Raw genomic sequence first — 20,590 nt, 5'->3', positions numbered from 1 at the left:
AAAGGGCACAATCAGAGTTAACTAAATGTGTGGTCATTCAACCCATAACCCAGATAGCACTGGTCACTGGGGAGATGCAACAGTGAGCCCAAGAAAGAAATTTTTGTCTTCATCTATCTCCTCTATGCTGTGGCTATGTTGCCTTCAGCTGTAGAGACGTCACTTGTAATTTTAGTTTGTTCTCATCAGCCCGCTCTGTTGTTATGGTTCACCTAGGGAAGCATCCAGCCACTAAGAAAGAGAAGGGAGAACAGCGCCTCACTGCCTGCCATGCCTGAGGTGCACAGCGGCTGTTGGCTGCTCTGCCAGGAGCTCTGCAGGGATATGGCAGCCGTGCTCCGTGTGGGTGGGAAAGGTGGCGGCATTTTGCGGTGCTCGTCATTCTTATTTGACAACTGTTTGGGGTTTTAGAAACTCTTGGCATTGGTTTATAACACCCCACCCACCCTGTCTCGGTAACTACCATTTGCCCTCCCTACAAGAAGTCATGCCAATTCTGAGATGAGGCAAGGCAGGCTCAGCAGCCCTGGCTGGCTCCCACTCTGACACCTAAAGAGCTTTGTCTTGCCTCTGGTCAGACTCACAACTTTCTGTACCCCTCAGAATCAAGCCCTTATGAGGGGGTTCAAGTGACAGAATGCTGACTTCCCATAGACTGGCAATGGAAATAAAAACTTCTTTCTGCTTTCAGAAAGCATATTGAGTTAACATGATTTTTAGTCATTTGCATCATTATGAGAGAATCTGTGGGTGTGTGCCTTAGAGAGTGTGAACACATTTATTCTGGCGTTTGATAATATATTGCCATTTAAAGGAAATTCCCTTCAGCTCTTTTATTTCACCATCATGTATGGCCTTGAGCTAGCCCACCATATGAACCTCCTAGGAGTAGGGTGAAAGGGAGAAAGGAACCAGGACCAAGTTACCCTGTATACATGACAGAGATAATGGAGGAGGGGGTACAAAAGTGCCCACTGAGGGGCTCAAATAATACTCTTTAAAGTCTCCCTGCAGGGCAGGGCGTGGCAGCTCACGCCTGTAATCCCAGCACTTTGGGAGGCCGAGGCAGGCAGATCACGAGGTCAGGAGTTCAAGACCAGCCTGGGCAACATGGTGAAACCCCATCTGTACTAAAAATACAAAAATTAGCCGGGCGTGGTGGCAGGTGCCTGTAATCCCAGCTACTCGGGAGGCTGAGGCAGGAGGATCACTTGAAACCAGAAGGCAGAGATTGCAGTGAACCAAGAGCGCACCACTGCACTCCAGCCTGGGTGAAAGAGCGAAACTCCATCTCAAAAAAAAAAAAAAAAAAAAAGAGTCTCCCTGTATTGTGCCCCCACCTCAACTTTGAGAATTACCATTATATTTGTTTAAATCCTCCTAAAACTAGTAATTATTGAGCAATTGCTTTGTACCAGCAGTTCCTAACCCACATAATCACCATGTGAGCAGGCACTGTGGTCCTCACTTTACGGATGCGGACACAATGGCCCACAGACCTTAAAACAGTTCCCCAAGAGCACACGCTAGTAAGAGGTAGCTCAGAGCCAGGTCTCTTGGCTTTGAAATCTGTGCCTTATACATTGCACAATAGTCCTCTCAATTTTATGCTGCAGGCCTTAGCCACAACGGAGAGATTCAGTTCTGTGTGTGATCTCTTTATTATAATGACTGTCATCTCGGGTAGAATAGACAAGGACAAAATGTATACTGCCTACCTTTTTAAAAAAGAAGTATATTTGCTTGTTCTGGGATAAGGGATGGGGAAGAGAGTGAAAGCATTCAAATTAAATTATAAGGATATGATAGGCCAATTTAAAGATAATCAAAGTCTTTGGGTTTTCATTATTTCATTTTGCTTGGATTATTCTTGAATTGGCTGGAACTCCAAATCATGCTTAGAATTAATTCCCCAAATCTTGCATTTAGGAAAATGGCCTCAGAATGCAATTAATAAAATGGCAAATTTTAATTCATCATTCTAAATTCTCCATTACTTCAAACACATATTTCAGGCAGATTTGATATATAGGTATTTGAAATTACTAGGAGTCATAAAACAAGGCATTAAGTCTGGAATCTGGAATTTTCCCTTTAGAATAAACCTGCATTCGATGATTATTCCTACATGAAACTGTGCTATTGCAGCCCTTGCTCCATTATTCAACTTTGTAAATAGGGTAGATGGAATCATAGGAAGCAGTGCTGACAGTTACAGCTCCAAGTGTAGTTGGAGGCCTTTGCAAGTTTAATAAAACGCAGGGGAAAGGGGAAGAAAAAGAATGGGGTTTGCCCTGGAAAGGAGATTCCAGGGTCAGGAGACAATTGTGTAACTTTCTGAGTTCTGCCCTCCCTGGGCCAGGCCAGGTCACTTGGCCAATTCTTGCCAAAACTTTTCAACCCAGTGACTCAGGAACTGGACTTTTCCATTCTAGCCTGTGGGAATGTGGCTGTGATTTTATAACTGAAGTCCACAGAACAATGGGATTTGACTTTTGAAAAATTGCTTTTCAGACACCAGTACTGCAAAACACCTACTTCTACTGGCTCACCAGTGGAGCTCTTAAAACTTTTTAAAAACACTCAGTTCTTGGGTGAACAACACACCCAGCCTCTCCCCAGTAACTAGAAAAAAAGGTCAGCATCCTCCACATTTGAAGGTCAAAGTCCTGGTCAAAGATGCTGTTTTGATTCACCCATGGATAATGGCCAATTTGATAGAAGATATAGAAACAAACAAACAAACAAACAAAGACCATGTAAATCAAGCTTGCCTTTAGATGTTTGGCCTAGAATAGGGAGTATAGCTTAGTGCCTAAAAACTTGGACTGTGAAGAGAGACAGGTCTGGGTTCCAATCTCAACCACATAGGCAAGTTATTTAAACTCTATAAACCTTAGTTTCCCATCTGTAAAATGAAGATGTTGATTGTACTAACATATATTTGTTATGAGGATTACATTTTTAAAAATTCACACAAAATACCTGACATAGGGGAAATAATAAAGTCATATTGTATAGACAGAACCATGCTAAATAGAGGATTCTTGTGTTCACTGAATGCAGGTGCTACTGTATGAGGCAGACTCAAATGGCCTCTCAAGTGGCTGGCTTGCTTGCCTCTTTCTCCACCTTCTTACAGAAGAGCAATTCCTAATGCCTGACATGGCTTGAAAAAAGCTGACAGGGGACAGCCTCCAGATATAACTGAGCAGGAAGCTAGAAACAGCAATCCCTGCACATTCTGCTAAACTCAAGTTTGAGGGAAGTCTGGTGGTGCATCCTGGCTTGGACTAGGGAAAAGCAACTGGCCAAGATCATGGTCGAGCCACCAATTATCACCTCCTCTGAGGAACGCACACCCTTTTCTAAGTAATCAACCAATTAAAATTTTAAACTCAGGAATCTTTCTCTTAAAACATACAGATTTTTATTACAATTTCAAAAACATCCAAGACAATTATTTATAGCCTAAATGCAATTATTTATAGCCTTGTAAAAATATGGGCCAGATGAATAGAAAAGACGGCTGGTTTTGTTCATTTGTTTTTACTCTCTCACTGCACCACTGTGTGGTTTAGAGTTACTGCATTTTGTTGTTAGCAACTGGATAATTTCCAACCGGTTATAAGAATCGAACCTGTTTGGTTTATCACACACGGACACACACACAGAGTTGTGTATATAAATACAATCTAAATGTCCCCTCAATGGGTAAACGGGAGTTGAAACAGTTGGAATATTCATTACTATGGGTAAGTTAGAATTGTATGAACATAGGCAGAAAATTTTCCTTCCCTGGGTCTTGGGTTTTTGAAATATAAATAAATGCACCTAATTATGCTTACAGATTGTTTCATTCATCTAGTGGTGTTTTAAAAATGTGAATGTGAATGACTTTTCTAAGCACTCACTTCCTAGTTCCCTAATATCACCCAGCTGCCTGCTTCTCACATTTGCTTCTCTTCTTGGTCCCTGGAAGCATTTGGGCTTGCAGACCCTGCATGAGATGATTTAGGCTTCCTCTAACTTCCAGACTCTGCTATCCTGATTCTTACTGAGTTGCTGAGTTGTCAAATCTCTTTGTTGGGAGAGTAAGTAAAACTCTCATTCTTTTACAGATAGGCTTGCGGATTTATTAGGAAGAAATGAAGCATGCTCAGACAAAAAGAAAAAAAAGTCAATTTCTTATTATTCTTCAATTTTTTAATTTCTTTGCAGATATTTTGGAAGATCCCTGTTCTGTAACTCTACATTCTTATCTGCAAGGTATCACTTATTTCAGCCAGTTAATAACCACCTCTCCTTGTCAAGATGTTATATCTGAGACACTCCCAAAAGTTTCTGCTGGTTTTTCTTCCTTTGTCTTTGGCTTTCCTTAGGGATATTGGGCAAATATCCCTGACAACTTAAACCTTGATGTGACAAATAGAGATTTCACATTTATGATTAAACCATCATGATTCCACAAAGGGACAACCTGAGCCTTCATTTGGTTTGGGCTTGGAGCCAACAGAAGTTGAGTCAGACACTCCTAGTGAGTAAAGGCTTGCGGGCTCAACTTAGAATCAAGCAGGGCAGAGGGACCTTTGGTTGTAGAGCTGTACTCAAAGAACATAACACTCCTCCTGCCAAACCAAACTCAATGGCTCTGCCCTCCAAAAGTCACAGCTTTTATCAACCAACTGGTATTCTACTGTGAGATGCACAATCTATCCCACTTTGATCTCAGCAACAATATGCTTGAGGCAATGATTTCAATTTTGCAATCATAGCTGAATTGATGTAAAACTGGGGACAATCACTTTACAACTTTCTTTACTCAAATCTTATTTCTCCCTAATAGCAGAGCCACTGCCCCCAAACTGACAATCGGCTAGAACAGTGTGCAGAATCACCTGAGGATCTTGCTGAAATGATAATCCCGACTCAGTGAGCCGGGAGTAGGCCTATGATTCTGCCTTCTGACTGCTCCCAGCTGATGTGGGTGCTTATGGTCCACAATTGCATTTGGAGTAGCAAGGACCTAGACAGCTTTGTCCATTTCAATTAGGTGTTTATTTGCTTCCAAGTGCTGACTTCTGTGCTAGGTGCTGGGAATACAAAGATGCATGAGACAATTGCTTTCCTCGGAGAGCTCACTATTTAATGAAGAGGTAGACACGTAAATAACTAACTATGGTGTACATGATAATTGCTATCATTACAATATGAATGCAGTCCTTTGGCACCAAAGAAAGAAGTGAGAGATAAAATTATAACTTACAATCAATGTACAAATACTCCTATCTCTACCTACCTCTGCCCTTTTTTTATCCTGTGCATGTTCCAACATGAAAAACACTTGTAACGTGGAACCCAGATCAGACCTCCCTTAAAACTGATATTTCCAAGAAGTCAAGCTCTGGACAAACTGCATATAAGCAGATGCTTTCAAAAAGGTGAAATCATGATTCTCATATACATATAAAACGAATGTGTGTCAAATACTTTATCCAATTAACACTGATCGAAGAGCATTTGAGAAGCTACGTATTTAGAGGCAACGTTAGGATAAGATTGCCAGGTCAAACACAAAACTGGTCAATATCCAACAGAGCCATAAACTGTAAGATAACTTTTGGGTTATCTTTTCTAAGGGACAGAAATTATTTGCATCTCCAGCAGATAAAATCTGCATGTTAAGAACTGGATCTCTAGAGCTGTAAGGTAGCTCAAACAATAGAAAGTCAACCTAGCACTAAGCCCCTGGTAACCTCTTTCGCTTATTTTCAAGTTTCAGATAAATTTTCTGATTTCACACCCAGCCTCCAGAAAATTATTGCAAGATGGGAGAAGATCCCCCTTTACTTCAACTAGCTCTAAAGGTACTTTAGAAACGGAACCTTCCTAATTTACCTGATTGGATCTCATTCCCAGATGAAATGATTGTTAGTAATAGCATCTGTCATTGATTGAGGTACTAGATTATGTGTTTTAGGTACATTATCTCTCTCAGTCTTCACATCAGCCCTTGAAGTAAGTACAACTATCCCTCCCTGACAGTTGATGAAATAATCTCAGGGAGGTTAGATGAGTTGCCCAAAACCATGCAACTACTGGCACAGCCAGGATTCAACACAGTAATATTATTATGAATACAATAAGTAATTAGCAAATGAATGTGAGGCCTTAATGTTAGACAAGAATAGGTTGGGTTTGGGATCAATGTGATTTGTACAATTTTTTTTCACAGTGCTTAACATTTGCAGGTCCTTTGGATGAGGGCATTATTTTCAGAACCTATGTTAAAAATAGAATAATATTTGATTGAAAAAGAGTGGGGAGGCCAGGAGAGAGCAGTTTGCCATGGGACAGACACTGTGGCATTCCAGGCTGCAGTTTTAGGGCCTGGAACCACAGGAGCGCAGTAAGGGCAGGGCTGGGCAGGGCTGGGCAAGGCAGGGTCGGCTCACACTCCCCACCTCCGGCTGCTCCTTGGCACCTGGCTGCATGGCTGGTTCACTTCCTCTGCTACCACGAAAGCTATTTCTCAGGACCTGGGATGAATAATCTAATCAAGAATGATGCCACCTTCCCAAGAAGCACTTCCTGGCCGCTCCCCAGTCACCTCCTCAGGACTACGTCCTCCTGAGGGCCTGTCATAGAACTTTTCTGCTTAGGGTAGGTAAAGGGAAGTCCTAAGAGATGAGCCATTAGCTGGGGTGGGGCAGATTGCAGAGCAGGAAGGCAGCCTCTCTCAGAGCAGAACAGGGCTACAGGCAGGCAGGGAGCCACAGCACCTATCCCAGAGGTCATTTCTGATGTTAGAGTTCCCTTGGATATTTGTTAAAAAATGTGTCCTCCCAGACCCCAACCCAGACTTACTGAATGAGAAACTCAGGGATAAAGCTCAGAAATCCTTAATTTTTAACAGCCTGTCTTGGTGATTCAATCTGAAAACCTTTTGTCCCAGATCACTAGTTCTTACCCCTGATTTCACATTAAAAATTAAAACCACCTGAGAAACTTCTTTTTTTTGAGACAGGGTTTCACTCTGTCACCCAGGCTGGCATGCAGTGACACAAACTTGGCTCACTGCAGCCTCGACTTCCCGGGCTCAACAATCCTCCCACATCAGCCTCTCAAGTAGCTGAGACTACAGGCACACGCCACCACTCCTGGCTAATTTTTGTATTTTTTTGTAGAGGTGGGGTTTTGCCATGTTGCCCTGGCTGGTCTCGAACTCCTGGGCTCAGGCAATCTGCCTGCCTCAGCCTCCTAAAATGCTAGGATTACAGGAGTGAGCCACCATACCGCCCCCCACCCTGTCCCTGAGAAACTTCCAAAAGCAGCATGTCCTGGCCCGGAAATCTGTACTTTTTAAGTTCTCTGTCCCACCCGTTCCAGGGAGATTCTAAAGTAAAGCTAGTGTGGAAAACCATTTTTCTAGAATTCAGTGCTTCTCAAACAAGCGTGCATTCAAATCATCTGGGAATCTTGTTAAATGCAGATATTGATCCCGTACGTCTGGGGCAGGTCCTGCGACTCTGCATTTCTAATAATCTCTGTGGTGCAGCAGATGCTGCTGGTACTACTTTGAGTGGCAAGATTCTCCATTGTAGATCCTTAACCTTGGCTGATCACCAAGTGATCGCCCGTGCCAATTGCATTTGTTTCTTAGGGCTGCTGAAACAAATACCAGAAACTTCTGGCTTCAAATAGCACACATTTATTCTCTTACAGTTTTGGAAATCAGAAGTCCAAAACCAGTTCCACTGGGCCAAAGTCAAGGTGTCAGCAAGGCTGCTTTCCTTCTAAAGGCTGTAGGAGAAATCCATTTCCTTGACCTTTCTAGTTTCTGGCGGGCACTTACGGTCCTTGGCTGCTCATGGACCCTTCCTCCATTTGCAAAGGGCATCATCACTCCTATCTCTGCTTCCCTTGTCCCCTGGCCTCTGACTCCTCCCCAGTAAGGAACCTTGTGGTTACATCAGGCTCACCTAGATAATCCAGGGTGATCCCCTCATCTCAACACCCTTAACTTAATCACACCTGCAAAGTCCCTTTCACCATATAACAGCATGTTTATAGCAGTACAATTTGCTATTGAGAAAATATGGAAGCAGCCCAAATCTCTATCAATCAATGAGTGGATGAAGAAATTGTGGTGTGTATATATATATATATATATATATATATATATATATATATATATACACACACACACACACACACATATATATATGCACACACATATACATATATATGTTTTTGTATTTTTGTATATATATTGTGTATATACATATACCACAATTTCTTCATCATATATTCATATAGATATATGATGGAATACATCATAATTCATATATATATACATATATATGATGGAATACTACTCAGCCATAAAAAGAAACAAATTAATGACATTTGCAGCAACCTGGATGGAACTGGAGACTATTATTCTAAGTGAAGTAACTCAGGAATGGAAAACCAAACATTGTATGTTCTCACTCATAAGTGGGAGCTAAGCTATGAGGATGCAAAGGCATAAGAATGACACAATGGACTTTAGTGACTTGGGAGGAAAGGTTGGGAAGGGGGCGAGGGATAAAAGGCTACAAATTGGGTGCAGTGTATACTGCTTGAGTGGTGGGTGCACCAAAATCTCACACATCACCACTAAAGAGCTTACTCATGCAGCAAAACACCACCTGTTCCCCCCAAACCTATGGAAATTAGAAAACAAAATCACAGGCTCCAGGAATTAGAACATTTTTGTTGGGGGTGCATGCATTCTTCAGCCTACCACAGAGTTTTTTTTTTTTTTTTAATTCTGAAACTGAGGTCCCTTGGTAAAGACCCTGTTGTGTTTGGTCTAGGGCAAGGCCAGGCCCAGGTATTGTCAGAGGCTCTGGGCTGAGGACAGCACTATGCATAGGGGGCTTGCGAAATGCCGCTCCCCCTAGGCCAGGGCACACTCGCGCAGGGCTTCCCTCCACCCCTTCCACTGATTCCTCCCTGGACTTCCACTCAAAAACCCCAGCACACAAACTGAGGCCTCACAAGAGAGTCAAGGAGGCAAATGTTGGTCTTTCCCCCTGCTTGGGAGGCCATTGTAATTAGGGACCTGGTTCCTGCTTTTTGTCCTGGGCATTCACAGAGCTAGGGCAGCAGGCAGAGGGTTGAATCAGCCCTTCTCCACAAGCAGGCCCTGGATATTAGTGCGTTTCCTTTTTATTTGGCATTTATTAGTATTCCCAGCCACTTCTCAACCCTTATAATTATAACCCGGATCCCACTCAGCCTCCTTCAGCTCGGGTTTAAAAGCTAAGCGATCTCTTGAAGCAGCCAACTATTAAAACTTCATGGCCTTTTACGAAATATCAGTTGACAGAAGGTATTATGAAACATTGCCTAGTATAATTACAATTACAGTGCAATTGTCGACACCCATGAGTCAAGCATACTGTGTGAAGTGACAGTCGGGATGGCATAGTTTCTTCCCTTGCTGGCTGCCCAGGCCTGGGGCTTTCCTAATCCGTCTCCATTGCCTGGTCCTTGCCATCAGCTCTGAGGGGTGAAAGCCAGCCACTCAGCCAGACAGGGGCCAACCGCACTGGTGGCTTCTGGCCTTATCTTTGTATGATGCAGCATGCTGGTTTTCTACTAGGCCTTTCCGGGGACTTAAGGCATGGCTTTCAGCAGGGTCTGGGTGTTCCATTTTCCTTTACGACTTCAGCTACAGCAATACAAACAAGCCCTGGCATGTGCCTATCGGCATGGCCACCTAGGTGTCCCAGATGAGTATGATTTTTGGTGGGATCCCCAAGAATATCTATCTCCCTGCCCTCTCTGACTGCCAAACTTCTCCAGGAAGGGCTGTACAGATGCTTTAAGTCTCTCAACACTGCAGACTAACTTCAGCCACCATCTCTCTCCTGTGCTATCTTGAAGATCACCTCAAGGCTGAATCCAATGGCATTCTCCCAGTCCTCACTCTCCTTAATCTCTGTTTTCAGTTTCATGCTGTTGAAATTCACTCTTAGTATAAAGTCCAAATTTTATTACTATGGGCTATGTCATCTGGCCCCATCCTACCCTTCCAGTTCTATCACATGTCCCCTTCCTCTCTGGTCTCTGTGCACCTGTCACCCTGGCCATCTGCTGCCCTCCAATGTGCCAAGCTCTTTCCTGTCTCAGCAGCTTTGCCCTGCTTTTCCCTCTGCTGGAAAGCCCATCCACTCTTCTTCCTTGGCTAGGTGCTTTTTCACCTGCACATCTGAGCTGGAATAGCACCTGCTGAAAGAGGTCTTCCCTGGCCGCCTCTCTAAAAGGACATGTCACCCATTCTTAATACCCTCTATCACAGCAGCCAGCTTACTTCCTTCATAACCATTATTGTCATTTGTAATTATTTGTTAGTTTCTTACTTGGCTCATCTGTTTTTTTCCACTGGACAGCAAGCTTCTCAAAGAGAAGGACCAGATTTGTCTTGTTCATCAATGAATCTCCAGCGACAGGAGCTGAATACATAGACTGAATTGACTGGCCCCCCTGTATAAGTTCTCCCTTGGCTCTGCGCTGTTTTGCTCTTCTGCTCTTCTCCCGCTTCTTCTTTCCTTCACTGGCCTCCTCCACCATTTCTTAAGGTTTACCTTGACCCCACCTCTTCTTGTTTGGTTTGTTCATGAACTCCTGTGAACTCAGCAGCCTCCTCTTGAAGGCTGAGAGCTACGTCTCTACCCACCTACTCCCTAGGGCCCAATATCCAGCCTTCAATGCCCATCTTCTATTTTATTGTGCTTGCTGGACATTTCCATCAGGAAGGTCATTTTCCCCTAAGCCAGCTTTTCCTCCTGATTTCCATATTTCTCTTGATGGTATCTTTCTTTAGTCATTTAGGCTTGACATCTCGGCACCATTTTTTACTCCAATCCTCTTCCTTCATTCAATCAGGTAAAAAGCTAGATAGTAGCTACACATTATCTCTGCCATGGGTCTTCTTCAGAAGCATAGCCCCTCTTTCCTGGATTATGCAAATAGCCGCTTAACTGATTTCCTGACCTCAGCTTCTCCCCACCATGCTCCATCCTTCTGTCACTATATTAGTTGACATTGTATTCTTCCAGTGCTCAAACACCTTTAGTGGCTCCCTACTGGCAACAAAGTAAAGTCCAAATTCCTTAGCCTGATAATCAGGCCCCAAGTTACCTTTCTGGTTGGCCTTCTATTATTGCCCCATCTGTAGTCTCCATGTTCTAATCCAATATTTGTCATTCCCCTCTGAGCCTTCCTACCTCTGATTCTTTGCTTCTGCCATTTTCTTCATCTGCAATGCCCTCCTCCATCTTTGTCTGACAGTATATCAAGAATCACTCCCAAGGCTCCCTTTTTTATACATTTTCCTTTGATTCTGTCCAACAAGAATGACTGAATGCCATGCCTATCTTTTATGTCACTTTTCTTTGAATTTCAGTTATATCTATACCTGTCTTTTTTAGACCATATTCAAGTTCTATGAGGATTTTTTAAAAAAAACTATGTCATAACAATTGTTACTTCTTCATTGCATGAATACCCCCATGCCCACATGTGTGTGCGTGTGTGCAGACACATACACACGCACACACACAGAGGTAGTTGAAAGTCTTTAACAAGGGCTGTAAATAATTGTCCTCAAGGCACTCTACGGAGAACTCACTGACACCCATGAAAGGATGGAGCAAGTTTATGTTACACAGATGTCAGAATAATGTTGTGGCTTACTCTCTATGGAGCTTGGACCTCTAAATTAAACTAAAACAACCCTTGTGATCATCCTCCCAGCCGTGATTTAACTGCACTCCCTCATGGAAAGAAACCAGTCTGGACCTAGAGGAAATCAAGCTGTTGTCTGAAAGGCTGGATGCAGGGGCTGAATGAGCACAGGCTCTGTCAGTACTGATCCCAGTGAGCTTGTCACAGGCATCTGTTTCTGCGGCACAACATAGAGTATTTGCCAAAGGAAGTTGGGGACTTCTTAACCAGTGACAAATGGCTCTCTCATCTCTGAGCTCATGTGGCACTTTTTACCATTCATCTTTAGGGAACCAAAGCAGTAAACATATCAAGTAACCATTGTAGTGCCCAGTGGCTAGAACACACCCGACCCATAGTAGACACTCAATGTTTCATTAAAGAAAGAATAAATGCATGGGCTTCTCTATTCCCCTCTCACCATGGGGAAGCTCATACTTCCAAATATTAGGATGAAGTGCCTCCTTACCTGGCCTTCTGGGACAGCTCACAGGACACCGGCAACCACTATTGCTTACCTGGAAGCTTTGTCCAGGCACCTGGCATCATAAGTCTCAGGCTCCATGGAAAGAGCCCACCTGGATCTGGAGTTCTGCATGGGGGGTGGTGGGGAAAGAAAAAATGCTTTAAAATCAGAGAAGGCCTTGTGTTGCATCTCAGTTCTGTGACCTTAGACCTATGCCATCCAATATGGTAGCCACTAGCCACATGTGGCTATTTAAATCGAAATCAAATAAAATTAGATACAATTAGAAACCAGTTCCTTAGTAGGATTAGCCACATTTTCAGTGCTCAATGGCCACATAAGGCTACTGGCTTCCACACTGGACAGCACAGACATAGAACATTTCCAACATTGCTGAAAGCTCTACTGGGCAAGCACTGCCATAGACAAATCACTTAGCATCTTTGAAGTCTCAGTTTACTCATTTGTCAGTTGGATTAGATGGTACCCAAGGTTCTTTTCTCTGAAAATTTTGGAAAGTCTGGAATCCACACCTATTCCCTTCGAAGTGCTAGAATATGACTGGTTGACGAATAATTAGAATATAAAATAGCCAGAGAATAATGACAACAGAAGTTTAGCTACAAGCTTGGTGCAACAGTTGGAGAAAGGGGAGAAATTTGCTTTGACCTGGTACTTTGCAGACTCTCACTATGCTAAAGTCACACCTTGTCTTTCACCCCCTGCACTTATAGCCCCACTCCCAAGCCCTTCCCCAGCCTCAAAAAATATATTCAACTCTTTGAGCCTACTCTCTGCTAGTTGGCTAAACTGATCAACTAAGTACCACTACATTTTAGTGTTGATGCCCAAAGGGTTCAAATGATAGCTTAGCATGCTGCAGGGCAAGAGCACAAGCCAGGATTTAGCAGAGCTCAGAGCTAGACCTTGACCTGTCACCATGCAGCTGGTAACTTTGGATAAGTCACCTGCTGGGGCACAATTTCTTCATATGTAACATTATATATAAGTCTAAGGACTTCAAGGTCATCCCCAAATCCAAGATTCTAGATTGTAGCATTAGGGTTTTCCATTGCACTGGCCAGTTTGCATTGGCCATGAAGGGATTAGCAAGATTGTCTCTAGAGTGATGAGGAAGGTCTCATAGAACAGGCGTATTCCCCTTCCCAAAGCCCTAGGCTAGGTAGTACAGTGCAAGCTGCCCTTGTTTCTAATCAAGCTCCCTCCTGCAGATGAGTCACTCAGCAGAAAAGGTGTGTCCAGGCGCCTGCCTGCCTCGGCTCATTAATGGAATTCCTTATATGGCACTTGTTTTTCTGACAGGCAATATGTTCTTGGAAATGAAGCTTAAGTCAGGTCTTCAGGTGACATTCAGAGAACATTTGCTTTGTTTTGTTTCACAAAATGTTGTCTCAAGGCTAACAGGAAGTTTCCTCCTGGACATGTTCAGCTGCCACAGAAACAGTTCAGATTCAGGGCCCAAAGCAAGGGGCATAGTGTGCCCTGCTCTCTCCCACAAATAATCCCATGTTCTCTGAAAAGAGGGCACCACGAAGGCAGAGGCCCAGACAACTGGAGCCCTGCTGTAGCCAGTGTCTCTGCCAGGGTGGTGTGGAGATGCAGAGTCCTGCACGTGGTCTTCCCTTCCTTCTCTCTCTTCTTATGGCACATGGGCTGCTGCAATGCAGAAAGGCTTGGTGTGTCCATGCTGGCTGGACAAGGACAATGAGGGTACAGCCATATTCCCAGAGGGGAGATTGGGTCAGCATGACCCTGTACAGTGAGGGTAGCTCACTCTGCTCACAGACTGAACACAGGACCTGCTGCCTGCGCCCCCACCCTCCATCTCTGGAGGATGCTGGCCTCTCTTAAGTCAAGACCGAGATGCCCCAGCCCCTGGCAATAGAAACTGTTCACCCTGCCTGCCTGAACCTGGAGTTTTCCAATACCATGCATGAGGGCTAGTTATGTGTCAGGGGCCATTTCATGCCTCACCGCATTGTCTCTGAGCCTCATGGTCACCCTGCAAGGTAGGTATTATTATCTTTCCTACTTTACCGATGAGAAGAATGGGGAGCATGACTTACCTATAGTCACCCAAACAGACAAGTGGCTGAGCTGGGACCAGAACTAGCTCTGGGAGGCTTTGGTACTCATGCTCTGGTTCTCTGAAGACTGGAACCCTCCTAGAATAAATGAGTTTAAGGTTCAGCTATTAAGTTTGAAGAAAAGTCTAGGAAGGGAAATGTATTTCTTTCCTATTGCTGCTGTAAGAAATTGCCACAAATTTAGTGGCTTTAAAAAACACAGATTTATTCTTTTAGAATTTTGGAGTCTGGAAGTTTGAAATAAATTTCAGTGGGCTAAAGTCAAGGTGCCAGCAGGGTTCATTCCTTCTGGAGGTTCTAGAGGAGAATCCATTTTCTTCCCTTTCTATCTTCTACAGGCTGTCTGCATTCCTTAGTCATGTATCCAAAGGCCCTTTTGCCATATAAGGTAACATAGTTACAGGTTCTGGGGATTAGAGAATGGATACCTTTGGAAGGCATTTTTTCAGCCTCCCACAGGGGATTTCTCATTCACCTTGAGAAACATAAATAGTTGTTGAAAATGCATTTCAGTTACCTCCTTCACCTCTGCTCAGTCCCTTTCTCTTCCCCTTGGGTGGAAAGCAGGTCTGCAGAGACGCAGGGGTCCTGAGATGGTAGAAGGAAAAGACCCCACACAGAGGCGCTGGGCACATGTACCCAGGCCACTCCTTGCTCCTGTGCACTCTTTTCTGTGGGGGTGGAGGCAGGAGAGTGAGAGGTCAGCGGCCTAGGGGCTGATACATTAGCTTTCTCAACCTCCTTTCTCGTATGAAGGAAGCCCCCATTTCCTCTAAACTGCTTCACTACGATGGCCAGAAAAAAGAGCACCTATTTGCTTTAAGTATGTATTTTGTGTCCCATTGCATTTGAAACATGTCCAGTTTCCTCCCATGGTCTTCACAAGGCCCTGCAAGATGAGCCTCCTGGCCATGTTTCCCATCTCGACCCATGCCATTGCCTTCTTCCTCCCTATGTTCTAGCCACACAAGCATGGCTGACACGAGAGAATGCTCACAATTTCAGCAGAACCAGCCATTGTTTTTTTCTGGTACTGCTTGCTGATAAGACACGTGTGCAGTGGCTTAATGTGTCCACATATGTCAGAGTCTTGCTTTCCACAATGCTTAGACTGTCTTTGAAAACAGAAATGTTATCTAAGCAACCTAACCCCCTTATGGATTTTTTTAAAAGCCCACAACAAAAAAGCATTAAAGTAACTAAACCAATACCTTTAAGTTACTCAAGTTCTAGCTAGGGACTATTAGAACGACTTCTTCCTTCAAAGCCTAATATATTTTGCAAAATTACTCCTTGTGTGGCAAGCAGGATGGTTAATATTATCCTTACTTTAGAGATGGCGAGACAGTCTCAGAAAAAGGAAGACAAACAACTTTTAAATAATAGTCCCAAGACTAGAGCCCAGTCTTTCTTTCTTTCTTTTTTTTTTTTTTTTGAGATGGAGTTTCGCTCTTGTTGCCTAGGCTGGAGTGCGATGGCGTGATCTCGGCTCACAGCAACCTCCGCCTCCCAGGTTCAAGCCATTCTCCTGCCTCAGCCTCCAGAATAGATGGGATTACAGGCATGCGCCACCACACCCGGCTAATTTTGTATTTTTAGTAGAGACGGGGTTTCTCCATGTTGGCTAGGCTGGTCTTGAACTCCGGACCTCAGGTGATTCGCCTACCTCGGCCTCCCAAAGTGCTGGGATTACAGGCGTGAGCCACTGCGCCCGGCCGAGCCCAGTCTTTCTAAACCACCCCTCCTTCTGTGCTTTGCACCTTAGGGTACTTGAAGATAAAGGATAAGGAACACTGTGAAAAGACAAAGCAACAGCGAGGTCTGCAAAATGATAAGCAACACAAATTGGATGCTGATAAAAAACTGGACACAATCTATATATATATGATATATGATATGTGATATACCACTATAGAGTTCAGCTTGGCGGGACCAGAGGGTGAGAGCTACTTCTGGGGAACCCTAGCCTACTTGGCTGCTTTCAGCCCGTATGTGCCCTGCACACTTCATCCCTTTTCCTGCAATTTTTCTGTTTCTCCCTCCAACTCCACTCTGACTCAGACGTCAGGAGACAGCAGCTGAGGCCAGTGGGAGATGAGAAGGGGAGGAGGGGGCCAGAAACCATCTCCTCGCTGTGCCCCACCCACCCTCATGGCCCTTCTATATGTAGTTGATTAACTTTGCCCAGGTCGTTCTTGGAATGCCAGAAGTTGGAGGGCAGGAAAAGAGGCATTTCTTCCAGAGTTTTCAATGGACGGGTCTTCCTAAAACATCTGCAGGGGCACCAGAATATAAAGTTTTAGGCTCAGGCCAGTAGTAAAGTGTTATGTATGCATGTTTTATTGCTTGTTTGCTTATTTCTAATGACCAGATCTTAGAGGAGAACATGGGCTCTGCTCTCTGACCAATAGGCTCTAACCCCTATACTATCTTGGCCAGGTCACAAACTTTTTGAGCCTTAATATTCTCATTTGTACAACTGAAGTAATAAGAATACCCACCTTTCTGGGATTGTAAAGAGGATTAATTAAGATAATGTATGATTCCGAGTAGTTTCTCAATAAACTAGAGTTATCATTGACTTCACTGTGCCTGCCATCTTGAATACAGTCTTTGATCAACAGGTGAATGGATGATACATAAAATAAGGATATATCATTGCATCCATGTTGCAGACATGAACCAGAGCTCTGGAATCCAAGAAAAGTTTTGGCATTCCACTCTCCCTTCTCAAGGATGACTTTAATCTTCAGAACCCATGTATGGATGCTCATTGTGGGTAAACGTGAATTAGCAGTAACAAATCACGAAGCTTCCAGGAGGATCCAGGAGTCCTTTTTCTGACCAGGCTACAACCATTAACAGGTCTCAAACAGCATTAAAAGAAATAGGCTGGAATGGAAAATACCAATAGTAAGGGTATTTTTTTAGCTTTTGTTTTTTTTACATGAAATTAAAATACAGTTTTACTATAAATTTCTATGAATTAATTTATAGTAAATTAAATTCAGTATGCTGTACTCATGTATACATATAAATATGCAAACATAAATACTTATATGTATTATTTTATTTATACTTATTTGTATTTATGTTTGTGTATTTATATGTATACATGCGTATAGCATACTGAATTTAATGTACTATACAGTTCCTACTTTGGGTTATAATCCAAAAACTTTCAAAGATGCTGTTCTTGGTATAGACATTGCCTTTGCCCAATTTTCATAGAACAATAATTACTGTTGATTGTCCACCTTGTGACTATTTTTGGACTGTGTGTTTTAACAGAGCAACACCGAGAGTGAATATGAGAATCTAAAGTTTGGGGAAGACTCATGTTCTCAAGCTGCCTGCCTAGGTCACCCCCTGTTTCTTCAGGGAGCAGAGTTAATGGTGCATTTTAAGCAATGGAGCCATTGAGTGAGTGACGCTTGGGAGTTTACATTGGTGGGGGTATGTCAGTGACTGCTTGTGGGTGCTTCCGCTGCCCATATGTATGGTGCAGGCTGGACTTCAGAGAAATATCACGGAACACAATGACCGCTTACATTCCTTGCCCTGCGAACCACATCTCCAGCTCGGCCTCTGTCATTTCTGAGCTGTGTGTTGAGCCCTTCCTCTATAGGAGGAAAGACTTCAAGGTAGGAAAAGAACCCTGTGGAGGAGCACAGGAGCGTGCAGCATCCTGTGACTACCCCTCCTGGCAGAAAAACAATGGACTCTCCCAATGACGCCAGTGGTGATTCCTCACAGCACCTCCACTCAGAGATTAGTATTCATACTGGTTTGAATTAGACAGAAAATACAGGAATAATAAATAATGCTCATCTTTCAGGGACCATAAAAAGGAGTAATTAATGTGAAATTCAGAGCCATTTGATGATGAGAAAGGATGAAGGCAGCCTTCCTGGCGAGACGTTGTGGAAAGAGCAATGGACTGGGAGCCAGAAGGCCTGGTGTGCAGGAGCAAGTCTACCACTAACCAACTGATCTCCTGGACACACCATAGCCTATCTAAGCTTCAGTGTCCTCATCTGTGAAATGAAGGAGTCAGTATAGGTCATGGGGTGGAGAAGGAAGAGGGTGTGGCCAGATAATTATTTAAGCCAAATAACTGTTCATTGAAAAATTGACCAGAAGATACAAAAACCCATCAAAATGAGGCAACTCTGAGGCAAAATGGGGCCCCAAAGTCTGGGGCCCCACTTTGATTTCTCCCATGACAGGTAGAATCCTCAGGTGGCCCCTAAGAACCCCAGCCCCACTGTGTACCTCCTTCCTCTCACTTATTCAAACACTAATCTAAGTACTGCTATGGGGGAATTTTGGAGGTGTATTTAAAAGTCCAAATCCATTGGGCTTAAGATGGGGATATTTTCCAGGTGGGTCTGACCTGATTATACGAATCGTTTTACAGTAGAGAGTTTACTCTGGCTGATGACCAAACAGAAAGCCAGAGATTGGAAGCACAAGAATGATTTGACACATCACTGATGGCTTGAAGATCTAGGGGCCCAAGTGGCAAGGAATGTGGCAGTTTCGAGTAGCTGAGAGCAGCCTCCTCTCCACGGCAGCCAGCCAGAACAAGGACTTCAGTCCTATGGATGTAACAAGAAGAAACTTAGAAGTCAGCTTTTCCCCAGAGCCTCTAGGCAAGAACTGAGCCTTGTGAGACCCTGAGCAGAGAATTCAGCCATGCTGTGCTAGACTTCTGACCTACAGGACTGTGAGATACTAAATGGAGGCAGTTTTAAGCTGCTAAATTTATGATAATATGTTTCACAGCAACAGAATATCAATACACTCCCCACATCGCATGGTGGCTGGCAAGGACCTCCACAAAATGCCAACCTCTGAGGATCCCCATAAAGACGCCTGAATTGGATTGTCTCTGCCATCTTTCATGGCTGCAAGTTTCTACATTCCCCCCAACATTTCATGTCGTTCTGAGAATAGCTTGATGGAAATCATATTTGAAGCTGTGAGCTGTAGAAAGTCTCCACTTTTTGTTTGTTTTTTTTTTTTGTCTAGTGACTTGTGGGCCGTTAGAAAGAAGTGTGAATTGCTAAGTAATAATTGTATAACATGGAACAGGGTAGTAAACATTTTTCAGGGTTTGGTTGATCCGAGAATATGGAAAATGTATTGGTAGTCAGTAGAACCAAGTTACATGTCACCCTTGGGTAGGCAGCTGACTGGATGAGGCAGTTTACCACCTAACTAAAGCTCTAATCTCAGAATGTCAGAGTCTCCTTTGTTCTGGCCACCCCAAGATGAAATTACAGCCAAGCATTATGTTCAGAGAATAGTCAGCCCACCTAGGCCACTTACACCAAGGCAAGAATGAGAAGAATTTGGCCAAGGAAGCTGGTGGAGTCCATCTTTATCCATTGTGTTGTTCTCTTTGAGTGTCCTCTGATGCAAAGGAGGAAATTCATGGTGACTTTAAATGTCACCAGTGTTTCAATGAAAACAGGAATATTGCCTATGGAAACACTTCCTGACTCAGAAAAATCGTTACGACCTCCAAGACCCTAATTATCCCAGGCGGGTCCCAACACTCTCTTGGTGGAACTACTTCACAGTAGGGAAAGAGAGCATAATAGTCAGAAACTTGGATCTGATTCTTATCCCTGCCACTCACTAGCTGTATGCGTTAGGTAAGTTGCACGAATTCTTTGAGCCTCAGTTTCCTCATCCACAGGGATGACTAAGAATGCCTCCCTAAATAGGAATAATAGTGCTCACTTCATAGAGATCTAGTGAAAATTGCCTAAGATCACATGCATAAAAGATCTCATACAGAATTCAATAAATGTCAATCATAGTAGTAGAAGTTATATTTTTATCATATTTGTCCTTTAACAGTTTCCGTATTGGAAACAGTTCTTCCATTCTAGGGGAACTTTATCATTCTGCCTCTGACCTGGTCTTCATTCCTGAAGAATTTATGGAGTTCCTACTGAGATAGCCAGGGCTCTCCTGGTAATCAAAATATTATAAATGACCTATAAATAGAAAATTTATCATTATAAATGAGCTCTCTAGGAGCTCATATTTTTATATTAAAAAGATATGCAGATTATATAAGCAAAATGGAATAAGTTAAAGTATCAATCAACCACAAATTGCTGCAACAATCTTTGGTATCATTTATCATCATCATAATTATTATTATTACTATGAGTAGCTGAAGAATAACCACAGGATTCAGTGTTTAATATGCATTCTTAGG

General features: G+C 43.3%; 1 protein-coding gene across 1 annotated transcript in view; it reads right to left on the bottom strand.

Annotated features, from left to right (window-relative positions):
• LOC109023845 (uncharacterized protein C5orf67) overlaps positions 1 to 20,590 on the bottom strand; it is a 96,283-nt gene that overhangs the window by 11,052 nt on the left and 64,641 nt on the right. Inside the window, exons 3-4 of the mRNA XM_063700445.1 lie at positions 14,332 to 14,430; positions 12,297 to 12,370 (exon numbers count right to left, since the gene is read on the bottom strand). Coding sequence (XP_063556515.1) covers positions 12,297 to 12,370; positions 14,332 to 14,430 — 173 coding nt within the window. The remainder of the gene's footprint in view (positions 1 to 12,296; positions 12,371 to 14,331; positions 14,431 to 20,590) is intronic.

Source organism: Gorilla gorilla, chromosome 19 (assembly GCF_029281585.2).
Source record: "Gorilla gorilla gorilla isolate KB3781 chromosome 19, NHGRI_mGorGor1-v2.1_pri, whole genome shotgun sequence".
NCBI classification, from domain to species: domain Eukaryota; kingdom Metazoa; phylum Chordata; class Mammalia; order Primates; family Hominidae; genus Gorilla; species Gorilla gorilla.
This window is presented reverse-complemented; position numbering and strand designations above follow the sequence as displayed.